Source organism: Parambassis ranga, chromosome 15, assembly GCF_900634625.1.
Source record: "Parambassis ranga chromosome 15, fParRan2.1, whole genome shotgun sequence".
NCBI classification, from domain to species: Eukaryota; Metazoa; Chordata; class Actinopteri; family Ambassidae; genus Parambassis; species Parambassis ranga.
The window spans coordinates 16,383,172-16,399,963 of NC_041035.1; the positions used below are offsets into that span (position 1 = coordinate 16,383,172).

Genomic DNA, 16,792 nt, shown 5'->3' on the forward strand with positions numbered 1-16,792 from the left:
GCTGTATAATGAGAACTGTAAAAGGATCTGAGATAGTTGTTATAACCTGCCCTGCACACTGTTAGCTAATATGACAGATGCTGCCTTATATGGTAAAAAAATAATATCCCCTTGATGCTGAGCTGACCCTGCAAGCTTGTGTCTCTGCTCTGAGAGAAAGTGAGATGACATTCTGGCAGTTGTATAGTATCTCACAAATTCCTCCAGATGCAGCATCTGGTATTTATGGAGTAGAATATGGGAATGCTCCTTTTAAAGGAACTTTGACAGACTCTCGCTTTATGAGCATCTAATCTCAGGCCCACCGTGCTTTGAACATGACTTTGACTACCAAAAAAAGTCCATGACAAACCTGCAAAAACTGCCCAGAATATCAGTGCTTCATCCCAGCTGGCTTGCTGTTCATCTCTCAGCAGGATTAGCTGTCTACCGTCATCAGTGGGTATTCCATTATGAGAACTAGAAAGTCTGGAAAACTGAATTCAAAGACTCACGCTCTGCTGGCTGTGTCAGCAATGCCGGTCGGAGCTCTACTCTGCTTCGGTCCACACGGACATATGGCATGCACACATGCCAGAGAACTGGGCTAATGAATGCCACTCAAAACACAGAGTGGACCAGACACCGCTGAGGGGGAGCTGCAGCACAACAACTGACTCACACAAAGCACTGTAACACACAGCTCACTCATGTGTATTTGCAAGTGCTTTAATTTACAACCCATTTTCTGATCACGCTGATGTTGTTCAGCTCCAAGAATAATCAAGATGGATTATTTCTGCAGGGTGTATGCATGACTAGTTTTCTCACCAGCGTCATTATTGCCAGTCTCCACTTTTAACACGCAGTGTCCTGCTAGTCCTAGAGGACCCAGACCTGCATATGCCACCTCTACTCAGCCACCAGCTGCACTGTAGATCACAGCAAGGAGTGTAAGAGCAGACTTGACAATTTTGTTGGAATTTTAATAGCGTACAGCAGTCACAATGGGTCCCAATTTGTCATGTGATCAGAGTAAGACAGGACAGTAATATAACAGTATGTCACTAATATGAAAGGAGGTCAGGAGTTTCCTTCTAAGCTGCAGTCTTTGCAGGAATCACACACAGGAAGAAGATTTGGCCTTTGCTTCTTCTTTAAAGTGGGCTTTGTATGTGTGGGCCTTGCTAATAGTTGACTTTTAAAAGGTGACACAAACGTCTCCATAAACAACCATATACCAGCTTTTCTGTGATATATGAGGAAAAAAATAATGTTTCTTCTCGTAGTAAATGTAATAAATGTAGTTGAACTGGTGCCTGCAATTTTGAAATAGTACTGAAAAGAGGATAAATGTTAAAGTCAAGTGTAGAGCAGTATAAACGTTACTTCACAGCAGCTTTAAATCAGAGTTTACTGATCTGTGTCACCTAGCAGTAGTAAAAACTATATTTATAGGAGCTTAGTTGACTTAGGACCTCCATGCTACATACAGTAAGCAATCTCTACGGCTTCCATTCATTACAAAATAATTGACATCACAGTGTTATGCACCAGTTAATATGAATACCTGTCTGTATTAACACTAAACGATGATGACAATTTGTGAAACTGTTTTCTTAGAAAGGCTGTAAGTCTGGGATTTTTCAGCTGGGTCCTATTTGTCAGATGGTTAATAACAACAAGAGCTTTACTCCCAGCCATTCACAACAAGCATCAAAAATTCACAGGCCCTGTGCCGTGGGGCCGTGTGAGGAACAGCTCACTCTCAGGCAGACTTCGGACAGTTTGCAGGAAATGGGGTAGTTTCTATGAACCGTCTGTTATTCTGCCCACCTGCAGGGCTTGGGGAATGGAAGTCACAGCAGTCAAATAAGCAGACAGCCTGACTTTTTACATCTCAAAGGTCTGCACCTCATGCCCTCCTGTCTGCATGAGATGTGCCTGCTCTTAGCACACAGCACTAATACTACTGGGCACTGTTTAATAAAGACAGCAGTATTTAATTGCAGATCAGACCGCACTGCTCAAAGGTTGTTCCCTTTTTGTCACCTCACCTCCAGCTCCTCCTCTCATGCCTGCCCTGTCATTTTCTCAAATGACATGATGACCTAAAATCGAATTAAGCAAGACAACCTCCTAACATCCTGACTAAAACAGTCTCCATATCTCTCTGCCCCCATGCTCCCATTCACAATCTTAATCCTCATCATCAGTATGCTGCTCATTGTGCTGCCTTTCCTCCTCGATTCACTCCTGTTTGACTGTGATTTGATTCTCCATCTTTCTCAAGGGCCTCCTTTACTGCTCAACCTCCCACTGCTATTTTCCCTGCCTATTTTTCTTTTTCCCTCTTTGCAGGATCCAGTCCCACTCGGGTGTTAGCAAACAAGCTTGGGCAAGGGCACCCAAGTCTCCCCATCGTGCTGATGCCCACAGGGGATTAGCTGATGCAGATCTGTTTGCTTCTCATGGATGCTTCGGAGATCATTCAATAGACTTGGAAACATCTTTCTTTTACTGCAAGATATGAAAACAATGTGGATTTATCGATAATCTTCAAGCGCGACCACAAATTAGAGATTTAACAGCTTCAGAGCAATCACTGAACAGTGTCTGCTGCTGTCACCACTGGCAAGCTGCCAGACACAGTATGACCACAGCCTGATCACTGAATCTACCTCTGAATACATTTCAAACAGCCATTTAGTGATATCCAATACATTTGGAGGTGATTCATTTGTTGTATTTTTATAATATTTTACAAAGAATGGTTGATAAGTCGGTGCCTTCTGAGTGATTATGCAGAAAATAACTCATGAGGCATTTCTGTTTCAGGTAATTGCAAGTCAGCACTGTCTAAGAGTGATGGCCGCCATCCAGGGAATGCGGACTTGAGCTCATCCCCTTATTTAACACCCTCAAATTACCTCTTTCTCCTTAGATGAAGAGGGAGCTCAGTCATCATCACTTTGACATTGTTGAAAAATAGATGTGTATACTAAGTTATCAATCTACTTATCAATCAATCTACGAACTGGCATGTTTACATCTATACACACTCTGTCATAGTCATAATGCCATTATGGCAGTCATACAGCAAGCTGGAAATACCTTCTAAGGAATGCATGATCATGTACGTTTTCAACTGACATCACTTCAAAAGGAAGTTGCTTTCTGCTATACAGCTGCTAACATCAGTGTGTATGGTAGGGTTTCATCACAGAAATTACGTTTTTCCACTTACAATAACATTATAAGAAAAGAGGCTTTAACCTTTAACAAAGCAACTGAGCTTTTAATCCCAAGGAATGACAGCAAAAGAAAGAAGGCTAATCAGATTACAAAGAAGCCGATTAATAAAGCAGATATTGGTGCTTAGAGAAGTTAAAGTAAAGTAAAATAGAAGCTACGCCCACACAAAGACATACAATTAAGCTTTTATTTATTATTATGCAAACAATAATACTGTGATCAACTGTGCAAATAAAGCTAAACAAAAAAGAGCCTCGGTATAATTATGTGTACAATATTCAGCATCAGAAAAAAATATTTGACGAGTGACGCCGTAATGCTCTTCATAACGTGTTTAATTGGATTTATGAGGCTTTACACATGAAAAGCTGTAGATTTCTGAGCATCAGCACAGTATTTACAGGCACACTTCCATCATCAGTTTTTGGCTTAAGCACCAGGTTGCGTCAACACTACATGGTCCAATTCAAGATTCAACCACATGGCGGTCACATGACTGCAACGCATATCCATCATGACTGTGTGTTTAAACAGCACACCTCAGTCAGCTTATGATTACCTAATGAAATACCATGAAGATTCACCAGAAAATTGGTGCTAAAAAATATTTTCTCTTGTTTTAGGACTCATGTTTGTGTTTATAATGTAATGATTGCTGTGATACATCTCATCTCATTTTGCCGCAATTTCACTTGTGCAATATCTGTAAAAAGGAACTAAATCACCAGCACAAACAGATCAATAATGTAATTAGACACAGTGACAGTATCTGAGGCTTACAGGTAGTTTTAAGCCTTGCTAAGCTGATCAGTATCTGTGTGTCAGGATGGAATTATCCATTTGATTTGCAGGGAAACAAATGAAGAATTTCAACTCAGCATCAGCTCGCCGACACTGAGCATTTTAAAAATATTTAACAAAAAATGTTTTGGCTTTTCTCTGACAGAAGATACTTGAAATCTGCTAACAGCTTTGATGACTCCTCTCACTGTGTGCTGCCACTCAAAATAACCAGATTATACAAGAAGGGACTTCCCAATGTCCTCATTAACTGCTGAGATAATTAAAGCTGCTGAGCAAGTGTCACTTCCATGATGTTCAGGAGGAGTGGAGGATAATTTAATGGATCAAATTAAGACCAAAACTGCAAAAAAATCCCATGAGTTAAAGTGTAAAAAAACTGATAAAGAAAATAAGAAAATAAAAAAAAACTTTACTCATTCTTCCTCTGACCCTTTAAACTCAGAACTGTCTAGAGCACAGAGCTGCAGAGACCTTTTGCACCAGGCAAACCTATCAATCTTCTCAGTTTATTTGCTCTAGATATTAGTCCCTTGGAGCAATAAGGTAAACACAGACCCTCTACACTTTACTGTCTGTGAGAAACACGTCAAAGGTAGAGTTGAAGGTAAATCTCTTAAGAGTTTATTTTATAAAGAGTTTCTCCAGAATTTTAGCCACCACAAAAATCAGACCCTAAACGAGTAAAGGCCTACAGGGCTACTTACATCAGAGTTTGTGATGAAAACAGATGGGATTGCACAAAATGTTGCTGTATTGATGCTGTAAAAGGAGGGGAAGTGATGTAAAATGAACACACAGAACTACAGACGGTTAAACTTCAAGATGAAATGAAATGGGGGAAGCTGTGTTTTGTTACTTCTGCTAGGGTATGTGCCTTCTGGGAAACAAACAGCAACAAACACTGTTTTCAATGGCTGGTAATTTCCCAACGTCCCACACTGATGAAAGTCAGTTTTTACATTGAGCTTTAAAAGCTTATTATGCTGTTGAGCTACTCCCATCTACCATAGGTTGGTGTCCAGCTTGCACAAACTGGAGTAGATTCATAACAATGGTGGACTACAAGGAGGGAGGAGCAATTAACCCTTAATCGTGTTTTTTTAACTGATCTATATCCCTGCTGCTTTATGGGAGGGAACATTACGAATTAGGGTAAGAGAGGGAAAAGTCCTTTTAAAATCCATGAACCATCAACGGATGGAGAAGTCCCTGAAAAATGTAACTTCCTCAACAGGTTTACAGACTGCAGCAACAATGCAACTTTTACAGTGTACTGCATCTTTATCAGCTGCCATCTCAACAACAGCTTTTTATACTATGCTCCATCTAATCTTCAATCCAATCACCCTGCAAATTTAAACCTTTACACACAGAGCAACTTACGCTGCACTGATGGAACTAACAATTTGCTTCTTCCTCATTTCGATTTCAATCCATCTCACTTCATGTTTCAGTTTGAGCTTTGACAACTTTGCCAAACTGTCACGGCTCCCTTCTGTAAGCGCAGAGTCGCAGATGGATTGAGAGGTCCATGCGTGAATAGTGCTGCTGAGAATGGCTCTGGGTGTGAGAGTGTGTGTGCACAGCCGTGACCCATCAGGCCTCGTGGGAAGCTGCAGTTAAACTGAGGGATGCCAAAGAACGACAGAAAGGAGGAGGGCGGGAGCGAGTGCTGGCTTTGCCAAGGAGGAGACAAGTGCCTGTACTGCAGCAATGCAGGAACGAGGGATAGGGATGTCAGTGAAGTAAAAAAAAAAAAAGAAAAGAAAAGGTATTGAGTGATAGCAACACTGCAGACACATTTAGTGCCAGTGTTTGCAAGGCTGACAAGGTTTTGCAGCCTGGTTTTCTGTTCAGCATCACTGTTTTGCTGATGTTTCCTCATTTGACTGCAGTTATGATAGTATCATCCTTGCTCTAACCTAGCAGAGACAACAAACCTGGCTGGCAAGGCAAACACTCCCTGCTGAGGCTCCTGTGTCTCCTCCCTCTCCTGCCCTCTGAACAAACAGTTCTCTCTCTGGAGGGACACATGGCAGGAAAAGGGACACTTGGGACTATCGACAACCCCTCTGTCATCTCTGTTGTGAACAAGGCCTTGCTAGGGCAACCCTTGGCTAATGTTTTTACTTTCCAGCAGTGTCGGTTATGTATACACTTCCTCTGTTCCCATTCATCCAAAGCTTTTCTTAGCGGCACGCTGCATAAAATGTCAACGCAGTCCAAGGGAAGCCTCTCCTCATTTTTCATTGTCCAGCCAGCCCCCACCCTGTGCAAACCCATGTCTGCCTTCTCCATTTCATATAGCCCAATGACACATAAATATCAGGCTCTAACACAAACAAAGCATGCTGAGCATAGAGTACACTCACTCCCATCTGAGGAACCTCACAGACACACACACACACTCAGGCACAGAAAGGAGAGGAGCTAATGCACCGTTATCCACAGCACGCGGATTGCAAGCACTCAAGGAACAAATATCCTGTTCTCGTCATAAAATTTTCATCCCATGCAAGCTTGCTGGTGGGCCAAACTCATTTCCTGGAGAAAAATATACACTTAACCTTGAGCTGATCTTTTTAACCTAATGCATCTGCTTTATTGGATTCTGGTTGGCCTTTACTAAATGTAAAGACGTGTGTTTGGACCAAGCAGCTGGAGATGTGATGATGGACATCGTGGCAACACTGAGAAGTTCCTTTGCAGGATCTCATGACTGTCCAACATCTTCTAGTGAAAGGACTATGACCTGATGCCTTCTCAGTTATTATGTGGGAAGCAGGAAATTATTTCGGATTTATGAACAGACATATGTATTCACACACTTGTTAAAAACAAACTATGATGTTATGGCACAGATGTCCATGTATTGTATTGCAGAGATGTCTAAAACTGAAATTAGCAAGCAAATCAGTTAGCCCCAAGTCAGTGACAGTGAGTCAATGTAGCGTTAATTCTCCCCTCAGTCCAAAGAGGGAAAAGAAGTAGTGCTGCCTTGAGAGCTATTTTTTCAGTCTATAGTTGCAATCTCTTGTCCAACAGGTAATCAATAATTGAAACATAACAAACAACAACAGCTGAAGTTCTTAATATGTGACAGAAAAGATCAATTAATTGTTACATAGTCCTCTTCAGCACAATGAAGTGTTAAAAAAGGACATTGTATTGTAAATCTATTGCATTATTCAGGTGAACTCAGTCATAGTCACAAATGTTCTAGCTTCCAGGAGAGATCTCTGATTGTTAATGCAATACAACACTGCAGAAATGTGACAGATTCTGCATCACAGTGTGTTTCAAAAACAGAAAAAAGAAAAGTACAACACAGATTGAACCATTAAATCTTAAAGCCCTGTGAGAACCAGACAATTCAGGAAGTTTAGCAAATACCTGGAAGCCATTTTAATTATTAGGGAGCCTAATGTGATTGTGTAGATGTGAAAAAACATGTAATACTGTTTGCAGTATTTTCCAGAATGCAACACATTTCAACGATGAAAGGTTCAATTTTCTGTCCCACTGAACTTAAATGTCACAAAAACAGCTTGTTGTTGTCACTGACATGATACACTGCAATACAACCTGCAAATGCTGCTGATGTTTATGATCTAAACACATACTTATCAAAGTGGTGATCTGCAGGCTCTAACATGCATTGATGGGGAAACTTGCTTTAACCCAGCAGCAAACACCTCTGCTGCTGCTTCATGTCAGCTCCACTGAATCAAGGCAATGACATCACTGTGCACAGTTTCCTTTGAACAGAGAGATGTTTGAATATATTTGAATAGATGTTTGTTTTCAGCCATATCAAAAGGACGCTGTCCCCTGAGCTCATTATCCGCCAATTGCTTCTTCACGATGTAGCCCTCATCGCTAATGACCTTGTTGCTGAACTGAGAATAAGACAAGCAACAGATCGTTTCTGGTCAAAACAGCAACAAGCAATTTTGTATTAAATAATAGTAATTATAAGACAACATTAACTAAAAACTTCACACCGAGCATTTTGTGCAAGTTCAGCAGGGAAGACTTTATAATTCTAGGAGAGTTGGCAGCTTCTCAAGACAGAATGACGCAGTTTACAATGCAAGCCAATATCCAGTAGGCCAGTATTGATCCGACATCCACAACAATCTGAAATCTTAAATTCATAAAGATACAAGTATTCCTGATTGACCTTTTCAAACGACTTTTACAACTGCAAGTTGGTGTTAGAGGTGTCAGAATGTGCTGACAGTGCTAGCTGCTGTCAAGTGCTGACATCAATGAGACAAACACACACACAAAGACACACATTAACTCAACTATAATGGATTCAATCTTGGCATACAAATCAATAATGTAAAAAAAAACGAGACAATCTGTTAGTTTTCAGTTCCTTATCCTTAATACAAAACATGCATGCATGCAGACACACTAACCTGTGGAGACAGGGCAGTGGTAGGCTGGGTGAAGAGTGTAGGGTGGGCTGCCGACCGTAGGCCATGTGCTCTCCTGACAGTCTGGCGGGTGAATGGAGCAGACAGTATCTCCTGCTGAAGAAAACAGACACAAATGTCAAGTTCTCATTCGTAGCACAAACTCGAATAGGATAATCACATTAAAAATGAAAAAAAAAACATGCTATTTTCAAAACAGCCACCATTGGGATCTAAAGTACCCCACTACAAGCTAAAAAGAGGCTTAAAATAATGAGGCGTGAAAGTGGTAGTTGTGTTTTATATTCTATTCCCATCACATGCTGTCTTGTTGCAGTAATTCAAACAGACTGGTCAGAGTTGTGTATATAAATGTCACGTGGAACTTCCTGTGCATGCTTTGGTTAGTGCGTGAGGCTGCAACTGACACCCACAGATGAGAGAGCAGCTGCTCCACACCTAAATCAAGATTGGATGTGTGATATTTTTCTACCATCTCTTCAGTTCCTTACAAGCTGGCTATTATCTTAACTGAAGACCAGAGAAAAACATGTTTTTGTATATAGGTGTAAGCTTTGTGTTTGGGGAGAATGAGAGACTTTCAGCTTTGTGTGTCTGCACCTGTGTGTGCCATGTCTATATTTGTCAGACCTAATTTAAGTTTAAGACCTTGGGAGTGCGGACATTTTTGGAGAGTGGGGGAAGTTTTGGCCTCTCGTCACAGTAGGACAGACCTTCAATTGGTTTGAGGGTCAAAACTTGATTTTAAGAGTTTAGTCTTGCCACAAAATGTATTATGTCAATGAAAGTCTTGACATAAATAGAAGGAGAAATGCCACTCTGTGTGTGTGTGTGTCAGACACAGAGTCACGGTACACTGGAATGACTAAAATACCTTCACCTTCAAAGTATGAACTCAGACGTTCTGGGCCTCTGAGGACTGAGGAAAGATTAGATGGAGATAAAGGGGTATAAACACAGGGAGCACCTTGGCGGTGCAGAAAACAAGTGCACCCTATTTCCTCCTCATTTTGGAGCCATGTATGTGGATCTGTTAAGTCTCTAGGGGCTCTTTACGAAAGCTGCACAGCTATTAAACACTTCAACTAACTTCTCAGTATTCTACTCTAAGCAAGAACAATCAGAAAGGTCAGGCGTGAGGATTCAATTTTTAAAACTATCCACCTTCACCAATACATTTAAGAGGCAATTCTGATGATAACAGAGCAAGATCTGATGAAACAGCTCCTCTGCCATTTTCTCAGCTACCATGGTGACCAGTACCAAGCAGACCGTTTTTCCATGCACAGTTCCAGGAGGACACACAGCCAGATAAACATAGCCTCAACAGGCCTAAAATTCAAGCACTGCTGTCAATGTTCTGCCTAGGATGGGCTTGTTTAAGCGTTTTTTTTTTAACTACAAAAATTCAAACTCAGAGACTGAAAATGTGATCTAACTTGCATGTTTCTGGACATTACAAGGAGAAACAGAAAGACAAGGGACAACATGCCAACTCCATATGGAGATGCCCCATGTGGCTGATGGACTGCAGCTGTGAAATAGCTACCCACATAGCCAACCAACAGCCACTAAATGCATGCTTTAACATGAAATTATCAACAGTAATATACTAGCCTGTAATAAGAAGGGTGGTAGGACGAGCCTGACATGGCAGTAACTTTCTAATGACACAGCAGCACAGCGTGCTACATGTGTTTGCACACATTAGGTTTCCTTTAACAACTCTACACATTGGTAAACTTTTGACAAGCAAAGACAGGCCCTGGTTTGTTGCTCAATTGAGTTTGAGTGAATTAGGTCTGCAGTTTCCGATTTTATTTATTCATTAATTTCATTTATTCAAAACAAGTAGTAAGAGATCAATTAATAGGAAATCTTTACTTCTTGGTGTGCAGACCTGCAGATTCAGACCCAGTCAGGCTCAAACATCAGCTACCCTGGAGAGGTGCTGTGATAACCAGCATTATAATGACATTTTTTTCCCTCCAGCTCTCTTGTCTTTACAACTGCAAACAAGTGGAATTAAATCTTGAAAAGATTGGAGACAGTTAATGAAACACACTTTCCATTGTCCCAGATTGTGTTTGACATAGTCTTTTTAACACGAACTGAAGCGGACTATTAGCCCCCTGAGGAGGCCAATTTCAACAACTGACCACACACAGCACTAAAGCTTTAGCAAAGGGCAATATCACAGTCAGACTTTCAAACACAATGTCTTCAACATTAAGATAGGCAATGGACCTTGGTACCAAGATAGCATGTTGCAGCAGGATTATTGCCTCTCCCTTATCTATGACAAGTCAGGCATACAGCATAAACTCATAGGAGGGGCCTATATTCAAGCCCCTAGTGACAATAAAAAGTGTCCCTGAACTGCCAAGAGAGTCTCCTCAGGCCTGCTACTGTGGAGGAGGCACACTGTTTGTTGAATGGTTGGCGCTGTGATGTAGGATATTCACTAGAGCTAGGTCTCTGCCAAGCAACTAAACTGACTCATTTTTATTCTGGCAGTCATTTCAAGCTGCCACATTGAATAATATAGCATAATAATAATAACTCTAACCCCATCGTGACTTTTTTTCATTTGCAAAATCAAATTGTATATATATATTTAAATAAGCTTCAAATGTTTGAAGAGTGTTTGAGAGATTTAATGCAATTTAATATGACTACAGCTTAATAATAGACCACTACCAAAAATAACAAGAATCACGGAGACTAAGAGCCATTGCTCTGAACAACTAAGACCCTTCTGTTTCTATGGGCCCAGGCAAGCAAGCCTTCCAGTTCTTCTCACACTAACAAATGGGTACATTTGATGCAAACACTAAAATGCTGCTTTTCCAGCAAATTATTAATAATTGCACCATGCGTATTAGCCTATGTGAGATGTTTCTGAAAGCAGTTGCTGTGACCTCTCTGCTCCACCAGGCTGGCGGCCCCAGGAGGGGAGGGAGAGTCGTCTATTTCTGTTGATTAGATTGCCACTGAGGACGACAGCTGCTCTCTCTAGATACTATTCCTACAACAAACTGAGTTGAATCTTACAGAATACATACACGCTCAAAACACATCACTGCATTCTCCTGCTGGTTAAATCCCCACAGACGACACCTTCTCCCCTGGATGAAACACAATAAGCAACAAACAAGCAAGATGACAGACAGACAGATTTTCTGCCTACAAAGCAGCAACTAGAAGGAAAAAAAGAGTGGATATCAAGTATGCATGCAAACTACTGAGAGGGCCTTTTTTTATATCCTACCTCATGGTTTTACAAACCTAGAAATAAATAAGTGTACTGTCTAATTAGAAAGCAACACTGGCTAATGCGATTTAAAAAAAACATACATAAACAGCTCTTAACACTCACCTTCAAACTAAATGTAGCTTTGTTAAATGTTGTGGGTCAGGTAGGATTGTTGTTGCTCTACGAAGCACTGGTGAGGCAATACATCACTTCATTGTTACTATTGATAAAGTAGATGCTTAAAGGTAGGTAACAGGGAGCATCAGACTTATGATACTGATCACAGATTGTGTCTATGCTTAAGGTCTGTGTAGTTCAGCTCAGAGTTCCTGCAGCTATGTGACTAGAATTGACTTCTTCACATGTTATCATTCTGCTGATTTGTCACCTGAAAGCTGTCTGATCCACAGTAACTCCAACTGGAGTGCAAACGTGAATTCCAAGTCAGGGCAAGACTCCAGCATACTGTCACCTCTGTGCATTGCCCAAACAGCTTTCGTTACTGGAAAGGCCCCATCACCAGGCATCCAGGAGAGTCAGATGTCTCACAGTTCAGACTGGCTAATGGTTAATCTTAGATGTCACAGATGCTAATTTAAGCTGGCCTCTGTGTAAGATTACGCAGGTCATTACGTTTGTGGTTGGCAGCCTCTTACTATGTGTAAGCAAGACTCAATTAGCCTCAACAGACAGATTTTCAAGATAAGCACCTGCATACCACAGCCTCGGGTCTTAAAATATGTTGATAAATAATATCCAAAAATCTGCTGATGATAACTTATGCCTACACAATGATCTTTTTCAAATGGCATTTTTTTTCCACTTACATATAACAAATTATCCAATACGTGATAACTAATCATTATATGGGGAAATAATAAACAATAGTGCACTGACACACTCGGATCACATCAGTGAATAGGGAAGCTGCTGCATGGTATGACTGCAGCCAAATAAAGTGGAACATCATTTGTTCCCAGTGAAGTTAACCTCTATGGCAGATGGTCCTAGAAAAGAGCTGCTACACATGCATGACAGCCAGCATTACTTATTATGCATCATATCCTCAGCACACACAGATGCTTAATATTGCATGTCATGTACATAAAAAGAATGACATCCAGATCTGTATGCTTTAAGTGAAAACTGTGCTGTCCTGCAACTTTTCATCGACTCTGCACCAAGTAACCAACATTTATTGTGCAATCTAAGTGATTCACATTCTGATGTGGGCATCTCGCCCCATTCCCTTATCTTCATCTCTCAGTTCTTCTTCTTGCCTGGTTCATTCACCCTCTCTATATCTCCAGTGCTACAAGGAGACAGCCCTAGGGATGAAGGAGGAGGGAGAAGGGGGAGGCTGCAAGCAATCACTGTCCACAGCAAGGAAAGATGAAGAAAGTAAGATAGGAGAGGAGAAGAGGAGAGTTAAATGAAATTTCCAACACATTAAGCACTCCCTGGTACCCAGTGCCTGCACGTGCAGGGTATAGGAGGCTGGTGGCTGCTGAGTGACCGCTGGCCAATGAATGTCTTTTGTAGCTAAGGAGAATTGATCTGAGTTACAGGGGTTTCCTGGATGTTTCCTCGTGATAGGCAGATTTAGAAAGACTTAAGGATACACAGGAAATAACGTGTCCAGGTACACAGTGGGGAAAGTGAAGGACTGCTCATGAACTGTCACATCCCCACAGAGCCTGACTCTTGGCCTCTTCTTTCAAGGACACGTTGACGCCTGGGTGTGTATATGTGTTTGTGTGTAGTTGCAAGCTTCACTGCAGGGCTGGACAAAGAAATTACCAGAGCAACGCCGCAGGGTTCTTACAAACCAATATAAAGCAGACAGGAGGGGAGAAACCTGCATGGTCAGTTTCTGTTTTCACCATTTATCACCCCAGAAACATGGACACTCACCTGCGTACGTATGTGATGCAAAAAAAAACACCCCCCTTCTGCCATTTATTCACAGTTCATGTGCGACATACACATATACACAAAAAGGGTCATGAAGGCGGAGCGTGCAGGGGAGCGTGCAGGAGAGTGAGGTTGACAGCTTAGCGTCTCCCACTGTAGCAGAGATGAATGGGTGGGCTGGAAACTGCCTTCATTCATAATGGAATACGGCAACAAAGCAGCTTCATCCCCATGTGTCTGAGACTATAGCAGCAGACAAAGGTAGGAAGGCAAGAGAGACTGTGGGACAAAATATCTCACATAAAGTAATTTTTTGATTTATTGCTCCAGGTGTTACCCAAATAAAGCTCAGAAGGGCAGAGAGAGCAATACCGTAACATTGCTTGTATTGTTGGAGAGCCTAAATGGCCTGGAAATGTCAGTCAACGAACATTGCTGACTTGAACGCACTTTTAAAGCCACTGCTGTTCCATCAGGCTTTTAAAGGATGAATTAAGGTCCTGTAAACAGTAACTAGAGTGCAGCCAAAAATGTTGTTTGTTTTATGTCATATAACAGACAAATACACATCCCCCTAGCCACGGAGATAAAGCTGATGATCAGCAGTAGAGAGTAGAAGCGTGGGTGTGAGGGGGAGGAAGCACAGGCACAAGTGAGAGAGAGAGACGAGGCGTACAAACATCAGAGAGGAGAGGAAGGAGGAGAGAATTCTGTCTGAGTGTGTGTTTCTGCATGTCTGTTGATCTGTGTGAGTGTGTGTGTGTAGAATTATTATAAGGCTCTCATTCTTAACATCAGTGAAATCCACAAATAGCAAGAACCACCTACTCTCTCTGTTAAATTATAAGTTTAGAACAGAAAAAGGGCCGAGCTTTAAATTTAAATGCGTCTGTCAATATGAAGTGAAACTGGACTAAAGTAGGTCCCCAACCGTGTAAGCCTTTTTTTTAGCCATTCTTTATAAATGTTTCTCATTCAGCCATTTCAGCAAACATATCAGTCAAAGGGATGATGGGAGCCATTAGGACTAACCTGAGGTTCAGGGTTCTTCCTCCAAGGACACTTAAAAGTATGCATTATAAGACTAGCATTAAAACACAAACACACAATATTAAAGAAATAAGCTACAGTAGCAGACTGTTAAATGTGCCCCAAGGAAGTGTCTTTAAAATACTTTACAATGCTTTACACTTTGAATTAGCATCAAATTGAACAGGCTGCATAATTTGTTTAGGACCATGCCGCAAGGTGACCTTCTCTAAATGGTTTTTTGTGGTTGCATTGTTGTGGACTGCCCTTTAAAATAAATAACTCTATTTAGACACGCCTAAGCAGTTTAGTTGACAAATTCAAATGAACTGAATGCCGCCTGTGTGAAAGCATCATGTGGCACGAATTTAACACAACCACGAGAATCCTTTTTAGGTTTTTGCATTTGAGGGTATGAGGACAGGAAGCACTTGTTTTGGACTTTGTATGAATGCTACTCAAGCTACACAGCTACTTGATTTAACCTCTTTGGGATGAGTTTGGAGATTGGCATCACAACACTGCAGCTCAGCTTTAACTACAAGTTAACCCTGTGGTGTATAATTCCAGTCAGCCCCATCAACCAGCTTTATATGGGCCTTGAATTTTTTGGAAGGTGAAACTGATACACATGCCTTAGATGGGATAGATTTAACTGTCCCCCCACAGGCCAGTTTTTATACAACACTCTTTCTGCTTTAAATATCTGGACTACACATGTATAACGAAGTGATTTTGAGGATTGACAAGTTACAGGACCACCCACACATGTATCCACCTGACTGAAAGAGTTGTCCTCTCACCTTCAATACTCCTTATGAGTCATTACAGTAGCCTTGATCTGCAGCATTATGAGCTGTGCTTGTAAATCCCTTCCACTGTCCTTCATATACAGCATTAATATCCAGAGCCTGCTTAGTAGCTCCTGTATGTTCATGCAAGCTCAACACTTTGTGCTGCTCCTTCACATCAAAGCTCTTCCATCAGCATTACACCATAAAGCTTTAATTGTAACGCTGCTGTTGTCTGAAAGTTATGACTTTTCTCCCCCTGTGGTGTGCAGACATGTATAGATTCAGTTCTAAATGTCATGATGTAGAAAAGATGATGGTAATAAAGAGATAAACAGATGTAGCCGACAGGTGCTCATTGCAGTTCTGGTGAGACAAAGAGGCAAGCTACAGCTTATATATACACTTCCTTTCTAATGCAATTTTACCACCACCATGCTAACATATAATGACCAAAGTGGAAAATTTTGACATACTTATGTCTGTTCTCGTTCTGTTTTTCATTGCAGCAGCCACAAAGTTTGTGCTGCACCAGTAGCAAATATTTTATTCAATGAACTCAAGTCTATTTGAATAAGTATTTCTCAGGGAGCAGCCTGACCTGCTCTGACACTCCCACTGGCTTAGTCATACCAAGTGTGTTTTAGTGTGTAGTCAGTTAAACACAGGGTTACAACAAATGGCAATAAGTAAACAAGAGTTTATTCATTTTCCCTCTGGCATTTTGTGATAAATTTAAAAATAATTGAAGGGTAAACAACAGTTCTCATATTTTATATTTCTCATATATTTGACAAAATAACAAATGTGCACAAATGCCTCATTTGTAATTCAATAATCCAACACTAGAATCCAACATAGTTTTACATTAATTTTCAGTGAATATAATGAAGAGTGTAGGCTGTGCTGTAGCGCAGCCTAATATTGAAAGACAAGACAATATTAGGAAGAGAGCAGCCCTGTTTCTTAGGGTAGTGTACACAGGACTGTGAGATGGATAACCTTCAATTCTCTGTTGGAAAAGGGACATTTTCATGGCACAAAGTGTTACCCAGGCAACAGCAGCACCAGGAGTTTTGAATAGCTCCAGGAACCTGTATATTTACTTCTCTGCTCACCTCGCAATTCAGCCCCTGTTGGCCACATGCACGTGAACTTTGTGAACTCCAGTTTTGGCAAGATGGATTTCTCACATACTCCTAATGCTGGTGTCAAAAATACCTGGATTTACTCAACAGTTCAATACATTGTAACTTTAGAAACCCTGCCCAAGGCTAAATAAAATCACTGAAACTGTGCTTCTGTTTCATATCGAAAAA

At 41.1% G+C, this 16,792-nt stretch overlaps 1 protein-coding gene across 3 annotated transcripts in view; it reads right to left on the bottom strand.

Annotated features, from left to right (window-relative positions):
- mcu (mitochondrial calcium uniporter) overlaps window positions 1-16,792 on the bottom strand; it is a 52,071-nt gene that overhangs the window by 22,545 nt on the left and 12,734 nt on the right. For 2 of the 3 annotated variants that reach the window (XR_003671834.1, XM_028423571.1), the window contains exon 2: window positions 8,466-8,579. Coding sequence is in view for 2 of the 3 variants with exons in the window: in XM_028423571.1 (XP_028279372.1) it covers window positions 8,466-8,579 (114 nt within the window). In the remaining variant the exon portion in view is untranslated. The remainder of the gene's footprint in view (window positions 1-8,465; window positions 8,580-16,792) is intronic. The other variant, XM_028423572.1, reaches the window with a different exon arrangement.